Source organism: Miniopterus natalensis, chromosome 1 (assembly GCF_054644295.1).
Source record: "Miniopterus natalensis isolate mMinNat1 chromosome 1, mMinNat1.hap1, whole genome shotgun sequence".
Lineage (NCBI taxonomy): Eukaryota > Metazoa > Chordata > Mammalia > Chiroptera > Miniopteridae > Miniopterus > Miniopterus natalensis.
In genome coordinates, this window is record NC_142081.1 from 45,134,004 (window position 1) to 45,160,065 (window position 26,062).

At 35.8% G+C, this 26,062-nt stretch overlaps 1 protein-coding gene across 4 annotated transcripts in view; it reads left to right on the forward strand.

Moving 5' to 3' along the window:
- ICE2 (interactor of little elongation complex ELL subunit 2) overlaps positions 1–23,832 on the forward strand; it is a 47,786-nt gene extending 23,954 nt beyond the window's left edge. The window contains exons 12-18 of one of the 4 annotated variants that reach the window (XM_016208565.2): positions 547–722; positions 5,664–5,793; positions 10,586–10,670; positions 11,998–12,048; positions 18,072–18,330; positions 21,821–21,974; positions 22,847–23,832. In XM_016208565.2, the coding sequence (XP_016064051.2) occupies positions 547–722; positions 5,664–5,793; positions 10,586–10,670; positions 11,998–12,048; positions 18,072–18,330; positions 21,821–21,943 (824 nt within the window). In that variant the 3' untranslated portion in view covers positions 21,944–21,974; positions 22,847–23,832. Of the gene's footprint in view, positions 1–546; positions 723–5,663; positions 5,794–10,585; positions 10,671–11,997; positions 12,049–18,071; positions 18,331–21,820; positions 22,485–22,846 lie in introns of those variants that run through there. The other 3 variants (XM_016208563.2, XM_087821127.1, XM_016208568.2) reach the window with 3 other exon arrangements.
- The last annotated feature ends 2,230 nt before the right edge of the window (positions 23,833–26,062 follow it).

Genomic DNA, 26,062 nt, shown 5'->3' on the forward strand with positions numbered 1-26,062 from the left:
ACCTCCTTTCTTAAATATGTACCCAAAGTTGTATGGATTTTGTAATATATTTATCCAACATGCACAGCTACTAAGCTATAGATAATGTAGTTTGCCAAACTGATGAAGGAAAAGTGCATCAAAAATAATAAACATTTATTGGTCCAAAATTTATGTATTCTTGGTGTTGGACTGCTGTTTTGTACTTTACATTTTGTGAACTAGATATAAAGCTGCACTTCAGATCTGCCTAGATTAGGAATAGCATTATTTTTTAAAAACTCTTCTTCTCACTTCATATGTTGTCTCACTGATTTATACTTTGCCTAGGGATAGTTAAGGTAGTAAAAGAAAGAGAACCTTAACGCTTTGATTTCAGTTCTTGCTGCAGTTCCAGTAAAGGTAAACAGAAATGATAATAGTGTGATGGTCAACTCAGAGGAAATAGAAAGTTAAAGTTGATAGAAATTTTAAGAGTAGATCATTGAATTGTTTTATGTTGGATTCTGATGGATAAATGACTAATGTATTTTAAAATAAAAATGAGAAATATAATTATTTTTAAAGGATTGCCATATGAACTTCAAGACTATGTTGAAGATACATCAGAATATGTAGCTCCTCAGGAAGGAAATTTTGTTTACAAGCTATTTAGCCTGCAAGACCTGTTGTTACTTGTACGATGCAGTGTCCAGAGGATAGAGACCAGACCACGTTCTAAAAAACGGAAGAAAATCAGAAGAGTAAGTTGCTACTTGGGGAGTTAGGATAATCATCAAAACATTTAGCATGGCATTGTTGTGAAATTTAATTTTAAGTTGTTGATCACTCTTACAGTTTTCCCAGGTTGAATTTTTTAGTAAAATACTGAAAATCATTTTTAATAAGGGAAAGTGTTTAGTTAAATATGATTAGTTATGAGTGCTGATAATGTTCTTGCATGAAATATATAAACTTTGTGAAAAATGTCCCCATCGTAGATTTGACCTAGACTGGCACATATGTTCCTGCTTTCTCTGTGAATTTGGATTTCCTTTATGACATACTACCTCTTGCTCTCTTTCTTTGAGGATCTTGACTCATTTTAGAAGTCCAAATTGGGAAAAGTAGGCTTTCACACACATTTGAAAAGTCTTCCCAGGATTGTTAGAAGACCAAATGTCTGCCTTTCTTTTTCCCCTCTTGTTTCTTTGGGGTTTGAGATAAATATTTTCCTTAGTTAAACTTTTTGGTACAATTTGAGTAATTGACTCTTTCAACAGTTTTCTGTATTTGATATTTGAAATTATCTTCCAGATTAGTTTGATTTGTGTGTGCATGTGACCACTGAATTCTGGTAAATAAAGAGCTAATGTGTCTGCCTCTTGCTGTCTAACCTACCATCTAATAAGAATCCTCAGTGACTACTTTATAAAGTCAGTGTGTTTTAGGGCTATGGGTCAGATGAATCAAGAATTGTGATGTTCCAGCATTGGTCCTTATGGATCAAATTATATTAAGGAATAATTGAAAAAAGAAAACGAAGTGTCTACCTTTTTAAGCTGCTAATAGCAGCAGTGTTTAGGGGGTCTGTCATAAAAACACCTAAGGCTAAATCTTCAGGATCTAGGTTGTATACTTAGTCTACCAGAATCCAATGGACTTGGTGGATCTTTTGCTTGATGATATTTTATGCTTTGTTAAATTTCAGAAAGATTGTGACTAAATTATTAAATTCCTAATTCTCATAATTTGGTTTTCATCACTTCTTCAGACTTGAAATTTTAGAAACCAAATGGTTTTAAGTTAAATGTATGGGGGAATTTTTTTGTGTTTTTTTAAATAAGAGAAAGTTAAGGACTGACAATAGACTATACATTTGATATCAGCCTCCTCCTAAATACTAATATTCTCTTTATTAAAAGATTTTACTTTATTTGCTAATTTTTTCTGTCTCATCTGTTTTTAACTGTGATCAATTTAATGGTTGTAGCATGAACATCTTAAATACATGTAGTGTCAGTGCTATGGGTTATCTTTTCAAGGTTTTATATCTTTAATTCTTACTATCTCTGATATATTTGAGGGATAACCTCATTTTTTTCACTTGCTACCCTGTGAACCCCTACCATTTTGTATTGATCTGCCAGCTTACAGCACTCAGAAATTATTGATGGCCAGTGTCTCTTAAGTAAGAATAGCCTAGAGATATTTTGGATACATATTTAATTCCTGAATTCCTCTTAAAGTCATTGTCATTCATTTGACTGAAGTGAAATTTATAAATGTCAAAACAAAACCTTATAGGAGAGAATCCATTCTTTATCAAACTATAGCCAAAACAGTCCAGCCCCAAGAATATCTGAATAGTCTTGTATTTCAGATTGTGTCAAACCCAGAGTAAAATTTAAAAATGTTCAGTGCCCGGCCCGGCGTGGCCCAGGGGTTGAACATCGACCTAGGATCCAGGAGATCGCAGTTCAATTCCTGGTCAGGGCACATGCCCGGGTGGTGGGCTTGATCCCCAGTTGGGGGCGTGCAGAAGGCAGGCGATCAATGACAACTCTCTCATCATTGATGTTTCTATCTCTCTTCCTCTCCCTTCCTCTCTCTGAAATCAATAAAGATATATTAAAAAAAAAAAATGTTCAGTGAGAAGTAATCATATGGCACCTGCCATTGTATGTAATAGTTTAGTACACATGGTTTAAATCCCTTAGCAGAATATGTTCCCCTTGGAATCATGTCTTACCTATCTCTGTTTCTCCCAAATGTTTTATACCATAGAAACTCAATAAGTAGGTATTGAGTAAGTGAGAAAAATTGAGGGATGTGGAAGGGAAGGTGTTGTTAGGAAAGGGAATTTAGGGAAATTGATGCACTAGTTTGAGAAATTGGAAAGTGGTACTATTTAAACTGTAATTAGGTTAGAGCCTATCCTCGTTAATATTTCCTATTAAAAGTCAACTTGTTTAGATAAAGCTTTAAAACATGTTCACCTCTGATGTCCAGGAACCTCATCTCTCTCTTATTTTTCTTTGATTCTTCAATTCTCTGTTATCATTGTTGAGATTTTAATTTCCAATATCATCTATTCCTCCTTATCAAAGCACTGCTTAAGAAGAGCTGCACATCAAAGAACCTAACACAGCAGCCAGGGTCTCAAATGATGGAATGAAATAAAGAGGGCTAATTTGGACCACAAGAGGAAGCTAGAATTTACTGAGTTCTACACAGAGTTATGAAATCCACACCAAGTAACTTTGAATAATTTGATATTATCTGTTATTGTCTCTCAGTAAACCAAACTTCCTAAGAGATGTATTCTAAAATGATTCAGAAATTTAGATCCAATTATTTTGTAATTGGTATTCTAGAGTGAGAAAAAAAGATAATGAAGGTGCTTGAATATTAAGAAGAAATAGAATGTACCCAGTGGGATCAGTGTCAGGAAATAGCTACAACGTATCTATTTAGGAATATATGTGAAAGCTTTAAAGGATTATGTGAAAAATTAGAAGATAGAGAACCAAGGAAAGCTTTCACTTGGGAACAGAGGAGCTACCTAACAAGGGAGAAAGGAAATACTATATTTAATTTTTATAGTTAGAAAACTTTGCACTTAAACTTTCGCTTTATGTTTGAAATACTAAGATAAAATATTCAGACTTTTTTCCCCTTGGTTTCCTGGAGATGGCAGTAGAATACATACAGAAATTAAAACCAGATTCAGGAATTCGTTTTACAGATATGGTAGTATCATCAAAGAAAATCCTCCAAAGTATTTTCTTTCAGATATAGTAATATATTTTTATTTTTAAAAATTTTAACTCTGTTATCTAGTCATGATTCAAAAGGGGGATCTTCTTCATCAGTTATTCTTTTCCCAGCCCTGCTGTAAACTGGTTATATGTCCTTGAGCAAATTTCTTAACCCGTTGGGCATTCTTTATTTTTAATCCTCACCCAAGGATATGTTTTTATTGATTTTAGATAGGAAGGGGGAGAGACCAAAAAAAAAAATCGATGTGAGCCCAGCTGGCGTGGTTCAGCAGTTGAGCATCCACCTATGATCAAGGAGATCAAGGTTCGATTCCCGATCAGGGCACATGCCCTTATTGTGGGCTCGATCCCCCGCAGGGGGCGTGCAGGAGGCAACCCATCAGTGATTCTCTCAGAATTGATGTTTCTTTCTCTCTCTCCCTCCCCCTTACTCTCTGAAATCAATAAAGATATATTTAAAAAACAAAACAAAACAACAATGTGAGAGAAACACTGATCAGTTGCCTCCTGTATGTGCCCTGACCAGGGATCGAATCTGCAACCTAGGTATGTGCCCTGACCAAAATTTTTGGTTTGCGGGTCCATGCTCCAACCAGGTGAGCCACCCAGCCAGGGCATAACCTTCACTTATTTATTTCTAGCTACTATTTACAACTGTAAGTAACTTTAAATGCAGATTGCCAGTTGCTGAAGAATTATACAATAAAATGCTCTTAGCAATAAAATTAAATCGAGGTGCCTTACTACTCAGAGTTTGGCCCCTGGAACAACTTGTTAAAAATGCAAAACTTCGGTCTTCACCTCAGATTCTACATTTTAACAAGGTCACTAGGTTATTCCTATGCACATTAAAATGTAAGAAACACTCCATTAGAGTTTTGCAACATTCAAAGGTAATCATATGAAACAAACCTCCAAACTTAGTGTTAACAGAAATTTTACTGAATATGAATTGTTCTTACCACCACCATTGTGCCAAGCTCATTAAGTTTGCCACTTTGTGAAAGTAAGGAATTCTGAAACATTTATGAAATATTTTCAAGTATATAAATAATGACAGTATAGTTTCAAAAGTACTAAGTAGCCACATCACTCTAAGTTCCGTAAATCATGTGTTTCTCCTTTTGCAGCTGGAAATGAAGACACTGCTGTTAAAGAGTAGAATTTTTTTGACAGAAATGAGATAACATGAGCACAGTGAACATGACTGACATATTATTTCACAAGCATGTATTTCCTCACATGTCCTCCTTTAGACCAGTAATGGGTACAGTCATTTTACTTAATCTATTTACTGTCCCAACCAATAACCATTAAATCAATAATTTGCCAGGTACTTAGTTTTTAGAATAAAGCTTTTATATTAATGAGCTAACAACATTCACAGATGTTAATGTAGGTGTTAATGCTCATACATTCATAGCATGGAAACTAGCTCCTCAGAGTATCTGAGCCTTCCATAATGTGACTAATGCTTTAAAGAGGCAAAAAATTAATATACTTTTTTATCCTCTTGAGAACTGTTAGATTATTTTCCAGTCATTGCTTCCCAGAATCTTGTTTTTAACCTTTGGGCAATTGTGTGCCATAAGGCTGTGTTCCAAGGTTTCTGGTGTCAGCCACGTTCCCTGGTAGAAGTAAAGTATGTGCATATGTGGGGAGGTATATTGATTGGGATGGAGCGGGGGGGGGGGGGGGGGGGGGGGGGGAGGCAGGGGGAGGTGGTTAGGATCTCTCATTCATCCACCTCTCGCCCCCAAAGGTTCTACCTATCTTTCTGTCTGAATCCTACTGTATTTGAAAGGATCAAATAAAATAACTTTGAAAGTATTTTTTAAAGTGGCAGAACTATATAAGCAAATGTATTTGCTATTAATAGTAAATTAATGGAACTTTTTGAAAGAGTATAACCTTGCATTTCAGCAATTTCCAGTATATGTTCTGCCAAAAGTGGAGTATCAAGCATGTTATGGAGCTGAAGCTCTGACTGAAAGCGAACTGTGTCGCTTATGGACTGAAAGTTTATTGCATTCCAACTGCTCATTTTATGTTGGTAAGTTATAGAAGAGGCTTTGTTCTCTTGTAAATACATACCTTTCAATTGAGTTATAAATGTCCGTTCTATACTTTTTGTTTTCAGTTTTCTTATTGTGTTAACATTCCTTTCTGTTAAAACACCATTCCTACTCCAGAGTTAAATGACAGTTTGGTACTAGTGATATCAAATGTTTTAATATCCCTCTTATTTCCTGTCTAGTTGTACATGAATATCAACAAAATTATTTTATTTTGGAAATATTTTATTTAACTGTAATTAACTAAAAATATAGATGTGTTTTCTAATGAGTTTCTTTAAAAGTACTTTTTAAGTGGTTTAAGCATATTTTTTGAAATATTTTGAAATTTATAATGGCATTGTTTTTTAAATCTCAAACATTGATGAAATAGTGTTTTGTTTTTTACTTTTTGTTTTGTCATCTTTTGGGGATGGTAGTTAGGCAGGAGTTCAATTTGTGTTGTCTGGGTTCATGCACAGTTAACATACTTCACATGAGGAATTACTTGCTAATCATTATTGATACTGTTTCCTCCCAGTGGAATGCCTAATCCTACACATCTCAGTCCATCCCAGCCAACACAAGTTGCCCCTCTATTAAGTCATTTTCTTCCTGTGATCTCTCAATGCATTGTCTTTTTTTTTTTTTAACTGCTCTTATGAGTTGTTGCTTTCTACTTGTTTTTAAACCTGTCTTTTCATTAAACAATAAGCAGTTTAAGAATTTAATGAAACTTTGTATCCTCATAGTGCCTAACATAATTACTGGTATGTAATAAATGTTATGAGTGTGTTTTTATCTTGCTTAATCAAAAAAAGGTGCCTCACCTGAAATTATTTTCCATATTTCAGTTACCCAATATTTTGTCTTCATATTCAATGACAGTGTTAATGAGATAATTGATTCACTCTGTCTGCTTAACCCAAAAAGGAAGTGGCTAAATGCACTACTTGGTGGTACTCTAGTCGCCTCCCCCCCTTATAAAACACTGCCAGAAGTTTATTGTAGTAGTTTTCCGCCAGTGATCGTGATTTCAGTGTTACTCCAAAAGATCTCTTCCATGAAGCATACCAACAGTCTTCATGTAAGCTACTTAAAGGCAGTTGCCATCCACATCCACTTTAGGAAAGGACCAATAAAAACTTATCATTGAAATCCTTTTTATTTTTTTTAATTTTTTAATATATTTTTATTGATTTCACAGAGGAAGGGAGAGGGAGGGAGAGATAGAAACATCAGTGATAAGAGAGAGTCATTGAGAGTCATTGATCCTACGGGGGATCGAGCCCATAACCCCGGCCATGTGCCCTGACTGTGAATCATACTGTGATCTCCTGGATCATAGGTCGATGCTCAACTGTTGAGCCATGTTGGGTGGGCTCAAATCCTTTTTAATTAAAAGTACTGACAGAGAGTAGATATTTATGACTAGAACATTTAAAGTTTTTTTTAAAAACAGTACCAGTTGTAATGTAATGGCATAGATATACACAATTCTCTCAAAATAATTCAGCTTTAAGTATCACAGTAGTGTCAGGAAGACAACTGTCCTTATATACTACATTATGTGGTATCATGTCATCTGCAAATAATGATTAAAGTTTTTTTAGTGTACAGTTTAACATATAAAACTACCATCATCTATATCGCTTACTTCATCTAAAGGATTCTTAAAAGTTCTAAGTAATCATTGCCCTATGTGCTGTTATCTTCAGCAATCCTACCTACTTATAAACCATTACATTTTAATGTAATGGGGTGGGTATTTGGTTTCTTTGACAACTGGTGAGAAACTTAAGTTGTTTTGTTGTATGGTTGTATTTTCTCTGGGGGTTTTATGTGTGGGTGAATATGTTTTGAAATGCTAATTTTAAAGCATCTATGGGTTTTAAGTTTTTTTAAATGTTTTATTTCTCTTTTAATTTAAGAAAAATGTAGCAAGGAGGGAGTATAGGAGAAAAGGTAGACACTTATAGCACTTAGTATGGAATTCTCTGTGTAGCTATTTTTAACTGACCATATTTGATGTATGCTATAATACATGTTTTTATTTGAGATTTATTATAAAGGTAAGAACTGTTAGTCTCCTCAGAGCATTTTCAGTAAATGTCTAAAAATATTTTATTGTATTTAATGTTCTCTTTCTATAGTTATTAAGCCTTTAAAATGTGTCTTTGTTATTAGAAATGTCATTCTATAATGAGTGTTAGAAAAGCAGATGTGCAACTAAAACTCAGCATAGGAAATAAAAAGTAGGCATGGGAAAAATGGATTTGTCTTAGAAGAAAAGCATCTAGTAAAAGTGTTTGTAATTCTTTTTATGAGCACAAAGCAAATGAAATGAAAGAGGGCTAGATATGAAAATGATATAGTAAATATGTCCATTTTTTGTTGTTCCAGTGATTGACATCAGCTTTTCAGGTAGTGTATTTTGATAACTAAATATTGAAAGTTAAAAAAGTAAAAACAAAACGGTATTATTTTCAGCATTCGTGAGAATTACACTCTTATAAAGCAAATTGACGTTTTTAACCAGGGTACTGTAACACAGTTTTTGTATTGGCTTGATTAGCTAACATTTAACTCAGGGCTTTTATATCACTCTTCCTTGGTACATTTCAGGGTCTTAGTGTTGTCTTGACCTGTTTTGTTGTGGAAACTGTGCATTACTTTTTAAAACAGAAATGTCATCTTGAGAATTTTCCATTTTGGTTTTTGGAATTCTAGAAGTATGACATGTTTGTAAGAAAGTAAAACTTTGAGCAGACTGTTTTGATTTTTTTTTAACCATAAGAAATCTTATGTTGTGCTTTAATTTAAAATAAGCCAGATTTTTTTTCATCTTTATTGAGGTATAATTGACAAATAAAATAGTAATATGTTTAAACTGTACATCTTGATGATTTTATATATGTATACATTGTGAAAGGATTTCTCCTATATAGTTAATTAACACATCACCTTACATATTTATATTTTATTTTTATCTTATTCTTTAATACATTTTTATTGATTTTTAGAGACAGATAGAAATATCAATGAGAGAGAAACATCCCATCAACATCAGTCGACTGCCTTTGCACACTCCCTGCTGGGGATCGAGGCTGAAACCTGGGCATGTGCCCTGACCAGGAATCGAACCAGTGACCTCTTGGTGCATGGGTCAACGCTCAACCACTGAGCAACACTGGCCGCGCTATATTTTATTATTTATTTTTTAAAATATATCTTTATTGATTTCAGAGAGAGGAAGGGAGAGGGAGGGAGAGAGAGGAAGGGAGAGGGAGAAAGAGATAGAAACATCAGTGATGAGGGAGCCATCATTAATTGACTGCCTCCTGCACGCCCCCGACTGGGGATCGAGCCCACAACCCGGGCATGTGCCCTGACCGGGAATCAAACTGCAATCTCCTGGATCCTAGGTTGATGCTCAACCACTGATCCATGCCCGGCCAGGCTATATTTAATTTTTTTGATAAGAACATTTCATTTCTACTTTGTCAAATTTTAATTATAAAATACACTGTTATCAACTATAATCACCATTCATACATGAGATCCTCAGACCTTATTTATCTTAATAGCTGAAAGTTGTACCCTTTTGTACCCTTTTACCAACCTCTCCCTATTTTCCTGTTTCCCCATCCCTAGGAATTGCTTTTCCACTCTGTTTCTTCAAGTTTGACTTTTTTTTTTAGATTGTCCTGTGTAAGTGAAACCATGTAGTCTGAGTCATTTCACCTAGCATAATGCCCTCAGGGTCTGTCTTTGTTGTTATAGATAGCAGAATTTCCTTCTCTCTTTTTTTTAAATTTTTATTGTTGAAAGTATTACAGGTGTTCTCTTTTTTTCTCCATTGACCCCTTCCCCCCCACACCTGCTCCCCCCCACACCTGCCTGCCCCCTAGACCTGCCTCCCCCCCAGACCTTCACTGCACTATTGTCTGTGTCCATGGGTCATGCATATATGCATATAAATTCTTTGGTTAATCTCATCCCACCCCCATATATATATATGAATATATATATACACTTATATATCACATCATCTTTATCCATTCTTCTGTTGATGGACACAGGTTGTTTCCATATATTGATTGTTGTGAATAATTAAGCTGGCTTTTTATAATTTTAATTTTTATCTTAAGAACCAAATATGTCTTAGAGATGTGTAGATCATGCACAAAAGAAATTTTTTGTTCATTTACTTTGATAATAGGTACATATGTCTCTAAAAATTTAATCTCCATAAAAATTGAACTTTTATATCAATTAGAAACACCAATATTTTAAGTTGTTATTCTTTTTTTAAATATCTTTACTAATTTCAGAGAGAGGAAGGGAGAGGGAGAAAAAGAGTTGAAACATCCATGATGGGTCATAGATCAGCTGCCTCCTGCATACCCGACTGAGGATAGGAGCCCGAAACCCAGGCATGTGCCCTGACCGGGAATCAAACTTGATATCCTGGATCATAGGTCAACGCTCAACCACTGAGCCACGCCTGGCCGGGCTTAAGTTGTCATTTTTAAACTGTTCACTTAGAGATTATTTCCCTTTTTTGGTGTGGACATGTGTAACCTTTCTACATTCAGCACAATTTTTAGAAATAATACATACTTCTTTTGTAATCTGACTTTTTATGTCAATTTAAAATATAGCTTTACTTAATATACTTTAAACTTCTCTTTTGGAATGTAAAGTTTCTTTACTTTTATACGGAGACTGGATAACTTGTGTGTTTGTTTTTTAAATACTGCAGTTTTTAAGTTTGATATTTTATTTTAGGTCATATTGATGCATTTACTTCAAAGCTTTTCCTGCTGGAAGAAATCACCTCAGAAGAATTAAAAGAAAAACTTTCAGCACTAAAGTAAGAAAGTTTATTTTTGGTAGGAATTTTAAAACTTGTTAATATGATCATGAATTTTTCTTTATTTCTAAATAGAGGTTAAGTTTAAATCCTTTATTTTCAAGGCTTTTAATCCTTTTATACATTGAAGCTTCTCCTGACCCAATATGTGATCCGGCCATATTAATCATCTCCATCTCCAAATTAAATATAATGCCAGTGGCACTAATCTTTCTACTTAAGGCAGAGGAAGCTGTAATAAGAGAGGAACCCATCATTTGGAGGTGCGCAGAACCATACATTGTACCTCTTTTCAGGGATGGGAAAGAAAAGGACAAAGACTCCTAGCTCTCAGGATTGTATACACTCATTTCTAAAAGTTTGTCCCTCTACCAAGCATTTCTGTACAGCAGACTGAAATGAATTCATTGTACTCAGAACAGTAAATGCAAAGGAAATAACTTGTGAATATTATGTAATTTGCATCTCACAACTTTCTAGGAAGGACTGCTAGTAGTAGTATCTCTATTTTATATATGAGGAAACTGGGACTCTGACTTGCACCAGAGCACATAGATGAGCTTGGTAGATAATATATTTGATTTACCACTTAGAATGAGAAATTTTCCTGATTTATACTAGTTGCACAGTTCCAGCCTTGAGGCTTGACACAGTTTTTCAAACTTGATTTCTCTGCTTGAACTTACAAATGTCCACTTCAGTTAGAAGGATTGCTTCTTTCAAGGGGTAATCTAAGTAAAGCTTTTTCATACATTATATTTACATACATTTACATACATAAAGTTTTTGTGTACATTATTCAGCACCTGTCCTACCTCTCCCAGTGAAAATCATTTTTAAATAAGAAAGTCAATGAGTTTTAGTTTAGAAGAGATACTAAAGAAATGCCTTATATTTCATTTATTGTTATCCTGTCCCCAGTCACTGGCTTCTCTGGCATCACTCAGTTTCTGTCAATTTAAAATACCTCTCAGTTTCTTCGGAAGCTAATTCATGACTATCCCTAAAAGGCAAACTTTTATGCATATTAGTTCTGCTAAAGACTTCTGAACATTTTAAGTTTACAATTTGAATATAGTGATCTTCTTACGACTGCTCTAGCACAAGCCAGTACTTGATGATTTTGACGAAAACTCAGGAAATGGCAAAAATTAAGTGAATATTATAATTTAATCAAATTTGAAATAAATTTTGGTATTTTATGTTTTATGTTATCTCAGCTGTTTTCTTTGTTACTGAGGGCATTTCTCTTCCTAACGAGCTATAATTGTTAAAAGTAAAGTATTTTTGGTTGTTTAATTTTACATGAATTTCTTCCATTTTATAGGATTTCAAGTTTATTTAATATCCTTCAACACATTCTAAAGAAATTAAGTAGGTAAGTATTTTTGGACAGTTTCATTGATATGTCTGATTTTCTTGGATGGAAATTCATACAAACTTTGAATATATGCTGTGTCAAACTTGGAATTGTGAAAATGTAACTAAAAAGTGTAATATCATTTACACTTTCTACGAGGCTTATTGTATTGGTTTCCTGTTGCCACTGTAACAAATTGCCACAGACTTAGTGGCTTAAAACAGCACAAATTTATTCTCTTACCGTTCTGCAGGTCAGAAATCCGAAATCATTTTTCATTGGACTAGACTCATGTCAGCAGGGCTGGTTCCTTCTGGAGGCTCTGAGAAGACAATCATTTCTTTGCCTTCATTTTCAGCGTGTAGTAGTTATCTTTATCCCTTCACTTGTGCTCCCTTCCTCCATCTTCAAAGCGCATCACTGAAATTTCTGCTTCCCTTGTCACATTGTATCCATAATCACACTTGCAAAGCCATTAAAAGTAACATTAACAGTTCTGGAGATTAGGGTGTGGACATCCTAGGTGACCATTATTCAGCCTACCATACCATAGCTGTATTTTTCGCATTTTCAGGGTAAGGAAGCAACATAGAGCTAGTGATCAAAAGTCATTAGGTCCATGGCCAATTTTAGGATATGGATTCTCCACCCAATCTTTTATCAAACTAAATATGTGAGCTTGTCATATGAACTTTTGTGCTTTTTCTTTTATACCTTTACCAAAAGATAAACTGAAAAACAATTCAAGAGTCTGGTCAAAAATCTCAAAGTTCTCCTACTTACTATGCAGTTAGATATGTTTCCTTATTTATAAAATGGTGGTGTTGAGTTCAGTAGTTTCCTAGGTACTTTTCATTTCTCAGATTCTGTGATTCTGTGGCAGGATTTTTATTTTATATATTCTGTTATTCATGTAAAACACAATACTTATACATGAAATTTTCCAAATGCCTTTTTAAAAAATTTCTTTATTTCCTTATTGTTGACAGTATTACCTATGTCCCCATGACCCCCCTTAGCCTGCCTCCACTCAGCCTCCGCCCCATCCCAGGCCTTCACCACTCTATTGTCTGTGTCCAGGGGCTATGCCTATATGCATATAAATTCTTTGGTTAATCTCTTCCCGGCCCCCACCTCCTTCCCCTCTGAGATCTGTCAGTCTGTTCCATGCATCCATGTCTCTTGAGTCATTTTGTTCGTCAGTTTATTTTGCTCATTAGATTCCACTTATAAGTGAGATCATACGATACTTGTCTTTCTCTGACTAGTGTACGTCACTTAGCATAACAATCTCCGGGTCCATCCATGCTGTCGCAAGGGGTGAGTCCCTTCTTTTTTTAAGTATGTTTTTATTGATTTCAAGAGAGAGGAAGAGAGAAGGAGAGAGAGAAACATCAATGATGAGAGAGAATCATGGACTAATTGGCTGCCTCCTGCACGCCCCCTACTGGGGATTCAGCCCCCAACCCAGGCATGTGCCCTTAACGGGAATTGAACCGTGACCTCCTGGTTGATGGGTCGACACTCAACCACTGAGCCACACTGGCTGGGTGAGTCCCTTCCTTTTTATAGCAGTATAGTATATATACTAATCCCTCAATTTTGCAGACCTCAATTTAATGGACTTCAGATTTAACAGACAAAATTTCGGTCCATATGTCATGTGAAAACACCCTGTTAACTTTAAAATGCTTTTAACCAAGATTTGCTTATAATTAAATTAACAGGTTATTTTTCCATTGTTAATTCACTATTATTTTTAACAAATTTTAGCGAATAGGCCAGATGTTAGAAAAAACACTGTAGTGATTCGCCAACATAATATCTACAACTATAGTCTACATAGTAATTCCAAGAGTCACCACTCGTAAACAGTGCATGGTGAATGGTTAACACGTGATCACACCACACCATGCTTGAGATAATTGGTTCTATTGTCAAATGGCATCTCTGAAGCAGTTTTAATGGTCTGACAGTGTGCTAAGCCATAACTCGTGGTAACTGGTGAATGCACACATTTACTATACCTAGTCAATATAAATTTAAAATTACAGTAATACATATGGAAAATTTGCTGTGAAATTAAACTTTTCATACATACTTAATTTTAATTACACAAACGTGTCTACATAAGTAAAAACAGGTAAATTAACTAATTTATCAATTTTTTAACATATGCATTTGGAAAACCTACTTTATTATTAAACAGACTTTTGGCTTTAACAAATACTCCCTCTCCTGAATTAGTCCATTTTATCGAGATTTTACTGTATTCCACGGTGTAAATGTACCAAAGCATTTTTATCTACTCATCTACTGATGGGCACTTGAGCTGTTTCCAGGTCTTAGCTATTGTAAATAATGCTGCATGAGCATAAGGGTGCATATATTCTTTCTGATTGATGTTCTTAGGATCAGTTCCCAGAAGTGGGATCACTGGGTCAAAGGGTAGTTTCATTTTTAATTTTTTGAGGAGACTTCATACTGTTTTCCACAGTGGCTGCCCCAGTCTGCATTCCCACCAGCAGCGCACCAGGGTTCCCCTTTCTCCACACCCTCGACAGCACTTGCCATTTGTTGATTTGATGGCAGCCATTCTGTCAGGTGTGAGGTGATATCTCATTGTTTTTATTTGCATCTCTGATGATTAGTGACCTTGAGCCTTTTTTTCATGTCTTTTGGCCATCTGTATGTCTTTTTTGGAGAAGTGTCTATTCAGGTCCTTTGCCCATTTTTTAATTGGATTGTTTGACTTCCTGGTGCTGAGTTGTATGAGTTCTTTATATATTTTGGAAATTAACCCCTTATCAGATGTATCATTGGTGAATATGTTCTCGCATACAGTTGGCTCCCTTTTCGTTTTGTTGATGATTTCTTTTGCTGTGCTTTTTAGTTTGATGTATCCTATTTGTTTATTTTTTCTTTTGTTTCTCTTGCCCTAGAAGATGTATTGGCAAAAATACTGCTACGCGAGATATCTAAGGTTTTACTGCCTATGTTTTCTTATAGGATTTTTATGGCTTCATGACTTACATTTGATTTAAATAAATTGATTTAAATTTATTCTTATGTATGATGTAAGTTGGTGGTCTAGTTTCTTTTTTCCCCCATGTACCTGTCCAGTATTCTCAACACCATTTATTGAAGAGACTATCTTTATTCCATTGTATGCTCTTGCCTCCTTTGTCAAATATTCATTGACCACATTGGCGTGGGTCAATTTCTGGGGTCTCTGTTCTGTTCCGTTGGTGTATGTTCTTGTGGCAATACCAGGCTATTTTGATTACTATGGCTTTGTATATAGTTTGGTACCCAGTATTGTGATCCCTCCAACTGTGTTCTTTTTCAAAATTCCTGAGGCTATTCGAGGTCTTAATTTGGTTCCATATAAGTTTTTGGAGTATTTGTTCTAGGTGTGTGACTGTTGGTATTTTAATAGAGATTATATTGAATCTGTAGATTGCTTTGGGTAGTATGAACATTTTAATGATAATTCTTCCAATCCATGAACACGATATATGCTTCCACTTGTTTGTATCTTCCTCTGGTTCCTTTTTTTTTTTTTAATATAGCTTTATTGATTTCAGAGAGAGGAATGGAGAGGGAGAGATAGAAACATCAATGATGAGAGAGTCATTGATCAGCTGCCTCCTGCACACCCCTCACTGGGGATCAATCCCGAAACTCGAACCAGGACCTCCTGAATCATAGGTCAATGCTCAGCTGCTGAGCCAACCCAGCCGGGCTCTAGTTCCTTTTTTAATGTCCTGTAGTTTTCCAAGTACAGGTCTTTTACCTCCTTGGTTAAATTTACTCCTAGGTATCTTATTACTTACTTTTTTTGCAGTGGTAAATGGGATTGTTTCTTTAGTTTCTCTGAGAGTTTATTATTGGTGTATAAAAATGCCATCAATTTCTGGATGTTAATTTTGTATCCTGCAACTGCCGATTTCATTTATTAAATCTCATAGTTTTTTGGTAGAGTCGAGTTTTCTATGAAATGTTATTATCACTGTCTTAGTTTGTCTATTAGTTTTCTACTGCACCTGTAAAAAATTACCACAAAATTAGTGTTGTAGAACAACACAAATTTATTATCTTACAGGTCTGTAAGTGAGAAGTCGTAACAGGTGTCCCTGGGCTAAAATCAAGGCATTAAGCAGGGCAGCATTCTTTTCTATCAGACTCTGGGTGTGGTCTGTTTCCTTGGCGCTGGTGTATTCTAGAGGCCACCTGCATTCCTTGGGTCATGCCTCTCTTCCTCTGTCTTCAAAGTTTCAAAGGAAAGTTGAATCCTCTTCACATCACATCACTCTGATCTATAAGCTTTTTGATTTTCGTTGATGGAAGTCAATCTTTAAAATGTTATTTATTCCTACTACCAAATCAGCTGTTATTCATTTCGTTATATGGAAATATAAACGTAATTGTTTGGGAAAGAAATTCTCCAGAGGGTAAGAACAATTCACTGTACCTCCTTTGTCTATACTTACTAACTTTTCTGTTTAAAAAATTAATGAAAGCCCTAGCTGGTGTGGTTCATTTGGTTGGGTGTTGTCCTGTGCACTGAAAGGTTGCTGGTTAGATTCCTGGTCGGGCATGTGCCCAGGTTGTGGGGCTTGATCCTTGGTGTGAGGCGTGCAAGAGGCAGCCAGTCAATGTTTCGTTCTCACATCAATGTTTCTCTCTCCCTCTCCCTTTCTCTCTGTCTAAAAATCAATAAAAAATCTTTTTAAAAAATGAATGGAAATGTAACTTGTCAGGTTTATAGGCAGATCCATATAACTAAAGTCTGATTAATTCTTACTTTCAGTGGTACATTGTGGGAAATAATTGACATTCTCCTTAGCACCTTTGGGTTAGAGGAGTATAGAATCCTAAGAAAGCACACTATATTAATCCTGTTCTTTTAGCTCGTTTTTTTTGTGTTTTTTTAAATCCTCACCAGAGGATATTTTTTCCGTTGCTTTTTAGAAAGAGTGGAAGGGGGAAAGAGAGAGAGAGTGGGGTGGGGGAGACATTGATGTGAGAGAGATACACCGATTGGTTGCCTCTCGCATACACCCCACATAGGATCCAAGGCTGTAACCGAGGTACATTCCCCTGGCTGGAATCGAACTCAGGACCCTTCAGTCTGTGGGCCGACATTCTAACCACTGAGCCAAATCTGCTAGGGCTCTTTTAGCTCTTTACGTTGATACAATGAATTCTTTAAAGCTTTCTAAGGGAAAATATATTTGGTGTTTGACAGAACTGATTATTGCGACAGTTGGGGTCAGGATTAAGGGTATGTGGCCTGTGGAGTTTGACTGTTTGATTTTTTATCCAAGCCTTGCTTGCACTCAGAACTTTGGACATATTGCTTACCATCTCTAACTTCTGTTTATATCTAATATGGGCTTAATAATTAATATTATGCCTTGAAGTTTTCATGTGGACGATTTAATAATAAAATGAATATAAGCAGTAGAATAGTTAACTCATGGTAAACATTCAAACCATATCTGCTGTTACTGTTATTTTCGTAGCACCTCGTATTGTATTGCAAGTGTTCTATTGACTGTTTCTGCTACGCCCTTTTAAACTGCTCAGTGTAGTGAAGAGTCACATTCACTTTCGTATCTCTATTCACCTATTACTAGATACAAAGTAGGTGCAGTACTGGTTGACTGAATTAAAATGTTCTGTATAAGAATGATATAAATGTACATTCATGAACTGCTTTTCAGTGTGAGTGTGTTGTCCATGAATTAGAGAATTAGGCAGACTATTTGTTTCCCATATTATTGAAAATTTACAAATTAGCTGATATGACAGTAAAAAGAAAATAATTATATATCCTGAATTTGGAATAAGAATTAGAATTAGTTGCCTAAAGACATGAAAATAGTTTAAGACTTCTTAAATCTTATTTGGTTATAAAAGCATTTTTAGAGATGGCATTCCATTCCCATATTGTTCTTTACTTTACTCATAGACCATGATTAAGAAAATGCTGTTGAAATTGACACATTGAGTTGCATTTCATTGTGTGGATTTAGCTTGCAGGAGGGTTCCTACTTGTTGTCTCATGCAGCAGAAGATTCTTCACTCCTGATCTACAAGACCTCTGATGGAAAAGTTACTAGGACAGCATACAATTTGCATAAAACACATTGCAGCGTCCCTGGTGCACCTTCCAGTCTCTCAGTTCCCTGGGTTCCATTAGATCCCAGTCTGTTGTTGCCATATCATATCCATCATGGAAGAATACCTTGTACTTTTCCACCTAAGTCACTAGGTCCCACAACACAGCAAAAGGTAAGATCCTTTTTTAAGTTAAATGTTCCATTGCATTGTTTATTATTAATCTGTTTCACTGACTATACAATAATTTGATCTGATGTCCACATTTGCCATATTAATCATAACACCATTATAAAAAATTCATCCATAGGAAGGTTAGATAAAATTGTATGTTGTACTGAGTCCAGTTGTTATGTCAGTGAAACGGTCTCTTTTTTGTATGCTTTATAAGTCAACTAAAGGAAATTCTGCTAGCTTGCCCAGTGGGGGCATGAGTAAGGCATCTACATAGTTATCTATGAAAAGCAAAGTTTTGTTTTTGGTAGTTTTTGTTTATGATACTGCTTCACTTCATTAAATATTTGAGGCAATTTACAGAAGAATACATACAATAAAATTATGATAAAATTAAAAATTGATAAGTAGGATATAGAAACATATAAAACAAGTGTTAGTAATTAGAGAATGCAATGTGCCTTATTAAAAGTACAATAAAATGTTAAAGACTATATTGTGTTTTGCTCAGTGTTGTATAACTCGGTATATATTGAGTTATAATTAATGTTACTCTCTTTATAGAACCCTTCCCAGAAATACCAATTGGATGATTTTTCTCTGTCTAAACTTCTGGAAAGCCATAGCTAGAAATACTCTTCACCATGTCACTCATTCATTATGTCACGAGAGAAATTCCAACTTGAGTTTGGTTTTAGTAAAAGTTTTGTTCTCTGCAAATCTGAATCTGAATGTTTAGGAAACAAAAAACCCCAGTGTATTTTCCTTCCCTGCTGCCAGAAATCTTTAAGTCAAAATCCTTGTCTGAGTTCTATAATCTCCTTAAAATGTGTGCCCCAGAACATATATCACCTGTGTATCCTGTGGAATTTTTTTTTTTTTTTTTTTTTTTGAGTAAATGTACTCAAGTCCTTTGAGAAATAGCTGGAATGCAGATACTGAATTTTTTTTTTTTTATAATTTAGTGAATGGGGTGGTTTATGTTTTCCTGTTTTTAATGTTACTATTTGGGAGGGTCCTTTTAGAAATGGGAACTCCTTACACATTCTTAGTAAGCATTGTCCAAGAAGATACATAAATGTTGTCAACTAGTTGCACAGGTGAAAATGGAAAAGTTAGCATTTTAAGCCATTTTATCTAAAGTTTTGCTTGGCCATTTCCAGTTTACATTTAATATAAGTAGTTATTTTTATAACCACCTAAAGCATAGTTTTCTTGACTAACTTAAAAATAGTAATTGAAAACTATAGGATTTATGTTCTTTCTAGAATAATGATTTCCTTTTGATTTAGAAACTCTGATGATAGTTTCTCACCTATAACAATTCCCTGTGGAGTGACTTACTCCTTTTTAGTGAAAGTGAGCAGTTTAATACATGACACAATTCTATATGTTTAGGGTTTGGCCACATCAATACGAAGTTAAACAATTCAGTTACATGTATACTACTGAGCACTTTGTTCATTTGTATGTTTTAAGATGCTTCATGCATTCAATCCAGGAACAAATACTTAGATTATCCAGGGCCCAGTTGTCCCTAGCATTAGGTACAATAGAAATTAGATAACTAATGCTTGGTTTGATGATTTCTGCAAGCCCATGGAAAGTTTTTGGTGATCTCTGACACACTTCCCTACAGTCTAGACCAGGGGTGGGGAACCTTTTTTCTGCCAAGGGCCATTTAGATATTTATAACATCATTTGAGGGCCATACAAAGTTATCAACTTAAAAATTAGCTATGAATAAAGCTCCTAGATTTACTAAATTTCGAGTCCCTCCTGCAGTTTCCTTGGCAGGACCAGACCAAATGACTTCACGGGCCAGGCCAGATGTTCCCCACCCCTGCCTTAGTCTCTAGTCCATTTGAATTCAGATCTCATCTTCGTGTAGTGCCTTAGACACTAAAACCCTGCAAGTACCCCAGTAGAGCCTCCCTGTGCATAAAGCAAAGCTTACTAGGAGGACCCCATTTGCTTCCTGTGCTATTCCTGACTACTTTGGCTTCCAGTTCTTTTGCAGTAGCTCTGCGCCTGTCCCTCTTCTCCTTCAACAGTCTGTGTAATAAACATCCATTACACACACACAGTTCTACGGTGGAAGTTTCTAAATGCTTGCTTTCCTCGGGGATATAGTAGATACAATTAGTGTGGTCAGTATACTTTTATAGTAAATGCCAGCTGTGTGGGAGTGTCTAGATAATCTAAAAGCCATAGCACTTGTCCAGTCAGTATGTTACAAAAGTTCATCAGATTCAAACAGACCAGCAGACTCAAATCCCAGCTCAAGTTTGTGCTTTCTAGTCATCCAGTTGTAAATCTAAAAATGCTCCTAAAGGAACAGGATATTAGGGAGGAGAAGCTGGGCTCTGATTCATTCTTAGTGAGCCAGTAGCCCTTTGGAGCAATGCTAGTAATAAGTCTGTTGTATTAGGAATATGAGAGAGTGCTTGGGGTGACAGTATCGCCCGTCACTCCGAGGTCTAGAGTTCACTGGACAAGCTGTCAGGGTACGAGGTGGCAGGGAAAATAGAGGCAGGTAGGGACCAGTTCTGGGGAAATGGTTTCAGGCTCTCCAGCGTTGGTGCTGCTTCGTGAGGCCTGGCTTTCTCCATTAACCCACTTTAAAATGGTGTGCACTCCCAGTGGCCAAGGGGATGACAGCATTTCCAGATCTCATCTTCAGGTACAACTGTAATTAGCAAGGGATTGTGTCTTAAGATTATACCTCTCCCTTCCCTAGACAGTGTGAGCTAGAAAGTGAGGATGAGTAGCAACTTGTATGAAGAAGAGTAGATATTAAGGTAGAAGCAGCACCCCAACAAAGTCTATTTCCTCCCCTTCTTTCTCTTTTTCTGTCCTCTGTAGTCTCCTTCCAAATTCTCCTTCCCCCTTTTCTTTCTTTCTTGCAAGAATCTTCTCTCTTGGCCCTTAGATTTTTCCTTTCTAACTTGGGCTCGTTTCTCTTTTCCCTTTCTTTTATATTTAGTTTTTTTCCTTCTTGTCTTTGGACTCTTCTGTTTTTCTTGCTCTGTCTCTTTCCCCATTTTGTAATGTCTACCCCCTCTTTACCAGCTCTGACCTTCTTGTATTTCCTTTCCCTCCCTTCGTATTTTTCATTTCTTCCTCTCTCCTGCCCTTCAGCTTTGTTATTGTAGATGCGTTGCTAAAAAGGCCTGTAATTCCCTCATTTTCTAATTTAACATTTCACTCTCTTCCAAATTTAACACAGAGAATGGTTTCCCCTTCATTTCTCTTCATCCACCCTGATTTATCCCCTTTCCTGGTTGTTCCTTGAAAATTTAATACTTTAGAATTTAATACTTTGTCAGATGAAAGCTTATTTAGAAGCAGCCAGGTGCCTAGGGATTAAAAATATATAAAGGACCAATCACAAAGAAAGTAATACATGTGGTAATAATACAGAGTTGACTGTATATAAATATGTTGTAAACATGTTAAACTATTTTCTGTACTTTGCTTCATCTCTTAGATTAGTGGAACAAGAATGCCTACACACAACCGCAGGAATCCAGTTTCCATGGAAACCAAAAGCCTGCCTGCTCAGCAAGTTGAAAATGAAGGAGTGGCTCCAAATAAAAGAAAATTGACTTAAGGACTCTACTGTGAAAAATGAAGAAGAAACGGTTGTAACAATGTTCAATTTAGGAAAGTTTGACGGGAAATATCCCTAAAAGATCAGTAGACAAGATGAACATTTTTCTTTTAGTGTCCTTGAGAGTTCTTAGAGTGCCTTGAAAAAATATGTTGTCTGTGTGAGGGGATGTTTTAACTACAGTGGAATGCTACACTCTTAACTCTTGATGGTTGAGGAGAATCTAGATAGGATCTAACATTATCATGGCAGGGAAATGTATAGAAAAGAAAATTATTTTTATAGTAGACCTTTTCCAAAAATTGTAAATAGGAAAACAATTTGCTTGTTTTCAAGAGCAATATTTATCATTGTGTATTATAGTAATAATTTGAGCCCGGCCGGCATGGCTCAGTGGTTGAGCATCAACCTAGGATCCAGAAGATCGAGGTTCGATTCCTGGTCAGGGCACATGCCTGGATTGCAGACTCGATCCCCAATCGGGGGCGTGCAGGAGGCAGCCGATCAATGACTCTCTCTCATCATTGATGTTTTTCTCTCTCTCCCTTCCTCTCTCTGAAATCAATAAGGATAAATTAAAAATAAAATAAGCCCGGCCGGGCGTGGCTCAGCGGTTGAGCATCGACCTAGGATCCAGGCGACCGGGGTTCGATTCCCAGTCAGGGCATATGCCCCGGGTTGTGGGCTGCAACCAGTCAATGACTCTCATCATTGATGTTTCCATCTCTCTCCTCTCCATCTCCTTTCCTCTCTCTGAAATCAATAAAGATATATTTAAAAAAATAATAATAATAATAAAAATAAAAATAAAATAAAAGGCTTCCTGCTTCTGAAAAATTAACAAGTTAATTTTTTGTTGGTCAACCATCAGTTTGTTAAACAACAACCTTTATTGTGTTACAGGTTTGATGACCAGTGCCTCTATCTCTTGGCTCAAATCCCAGCTGAGTGTTGAAATATACTACTGAAAACAAAGAGATGGGCCTGTTTTCCAGAAAAATCTCAGTATTCCATTGATAAGGCTAATGTGTGGTAAACCATGAGCTATTCTTTCCTTGTCTATACTGATTGACTTAAGTTTTCTATGACCACATCAGTGGATTTGGAAAAGGCATGATCAGCTGATGTAATGTAGCTAATTTCAACTTAAGGGAAGGACTTACTTAATTTTTGTATTCTTGTTCTTTAATGTCCACTGAAGTTTTCAGAAATATATGCGGCATTTGTAAAACAACTTTTCTAATCCAAGGCATATTAGCTTTGTTTTTGTAATTTTTTATGTGTTTTATATTAATGTTAGGAATTTACATTAATATAAGAAATCTAGAAATTTCTAGATTCCTAGAAATCTTCTCAACTATTATAAGTAAGAGTTGAGTATTTTTATCTTCAACTACCAAGTTTTGTTTCATTTCAATGTTTTTGGTCAGTTATAAAATATTTTTATTTAATGAGTAAATTATTAGTAAAATTGTTTTATGTATTTTAACATAATTTCCTCGTCCTTCCATTTCCTTTTTAAAACATTGAGCCTCTTTTTTAATGGACTTTATTTTTTTAACTTCTTGTCATGTAATCCCATGTCCCCGAAATACCTTCATTGTGAATCATTTGGCAGTGAACCCGGGGAGAGTCAGGGATTCCCTTGGAATTTGCTCTTTTAAAAAAGCTGGACAATGATTTCTTCAGACTTCTGAATCCCGGAAAGTCTTGGCTTTCATGTGTTTTTTTAATAATACTTTTTACTTAGTAAAGTTTGTGATCTTACAAGTGATTATTTTGAAATTATCTTAGCCATATATTTGAGTAACTCTGGTAACATATGTAAAGCTAGTCTTAGTTTTCCACTTGTATTTAATTAAGCCTTTTATAAAACATATTTGATCATGTCTTGTGTTCTTTTTCTTGATTTTTTAGCTTGAGAATGTGTAAGTAACAAAGTAACATTGACAATATAAGCAAAAACTTTTTTTTAAGAAAAGTACAAAACAGACTCAGTGTTAGCAAGGATGTGATGGACCTGGCCTACTTATACCTCCATGGTGAAGGTATAATTTATACATACCTCTTGGAAAAAATTTAATTCAGTAAAAGTTCAAGTGTATCTGTGTGCCACACAATCTAAAGTAAGTTCCCACTCATAATGTTTTATATATATCTTTATAAATATCACAGTACTTATTTGTTATTCAACTTACTGTCTTTCTTCTTGAATAGACTACATGCTCTGCAAGGGCAGGGGCATATTTTTTGTTGACCATTATGTAACAACACCTAACATAAGTGTCATCTGTCATATAGTTACTTAGTAGATACAGGTTAGATAAATGAATAAATGTGTGTGCAGATGTCAAGGATAGATTTTTTTCCCCCCAGAAGCTCACATTCTAGTGAAGGACACAATAGTGATCTATGTAAATAAGTGCTCTGATAAAGTAACATAAGAAATTCATCTCACCTAGACCTGATAATTAAGGCAGATATTCTGAGATAAAGGTTGAGCTTAGTTTTTTAAAAACGAGTAGGAGTTAGGCACTAGTCGGGTAGCTCAGTTGGTTAGAGTGTTGTCCTGATACGCCAGGTTTGCAGGTTCAGTCCCCAGTCAGAACACTTACAAGAATCAACCAATGAATGCATAAATAAGGGGAACAACAAATCAGTGTTTCTCTTCTCTCTTTCTCTCAAAATATCAATTTTTAAAAATGAGTGGAAGACATAAGGGAAGAAAGAAAGCATATGCAAAGGTGAAATATGGCCAGGTTGTAGGCTGTGGACATGGGAGGTGAGAGAAAGTGATATAGGACAGGGACAAACATCCATCCTATGAGATTTAAATTTTGTCCTGTGCAATGTGAGAACAAGTAGTGAATTTTAATAAAAGTAAATAACATGCTCTGGCCAGTGTGGTGCAGTTGGTTGAGCTTCATCCTGTGCACCAAAAGGTTGCTGTTTGGATTCCCAGCCAGAGTACATGCCCTGGTTGTGGACTTGATCCCCAATAGGGGTGTACAGGAGGCAGCTCTCATATCGATGTTTCTCCTCCCTCTCTAAAAATCAATAAATTATTATTTAAAAAGAAATCAATAAAAAAAAATTTTTTTTAAGTAAATAACATGATGAGATACGTGCTTGGAAAAGCTCTTGTTGCCATTAGTCTAAAGAAGGTAACGGAACTGGGAAAAACAAGGGAAGGAGAAAAGTTGGAATGCTGTGTTGTAGTAATTGAAAAATGGTAAAGGCCCTGAATTAAAACTAAGTATAGGGATGGGCTTAAGTGATAATAGAAAAATATTAACTCAGTGATACAGTTGGTAGAGCGAGTCAAGTATAACCTCACGTTTCTCCTATGGGGTTCTGGGTAAATGATGGTTTTATACATTGAGAAAGTTATAGGAAGAGTGTAGAATGGGAAGAAACTCAATTAAAATGTTCATTTTCTTTCACCATTTCTATTCCTTGGATTTGAGGTTTGAATACTGTATTTGTTATGTATTGCTACATAATAAATTACCCAAAACCTGGCTAGTTAAAACAACAGACATTTATTATCTCAGAGTTTATGTTTGTCAGGAGTCTGGATGCAGCTTAGCTGGGTGCCTGTGGCTCACAGTTGCTAATAAAGTTGCAGTCAAGCCGTTGGCTGAGACTGAAGCATCTGCTTCCAAGAAGGCTCACTCTTGGTGGGTGGGAGGTGTCAGTCTCTCACTGGTTATTGACAGGAAGCCTCATGCTCACTGCATGTACCTCTCCATAGGTTCACTTGGGTGTCTTGACATAGCAGCTGGCTTACCCCAGAGTGAGCAAGGAGGAAGCCACAATATCTTACATCCGAGTCTTGGAAGGAAAGCACTGTCTTCTGCCCCATTCTCTTTGTTAGAAATAACTAGGCTCTGCCTCTTGAAGGGAGGCGAATAAAAAGGATTTGTGAGCATATATTTAAGCCACCCCAAATATCAAGAACATTTTAGGGATATAGAAGAACTAGGTTTAGGGTGGAAGGAAAAGATAGGACACTTTAAAAGAAAAATAATGTTTTTATTGATTTCAGAGAGAGGAAGGGAGAGGGAGAGAGAGAGAGAGAAGCATCAATGATGAGAGAGAGTCATCAATCAGCTGTCT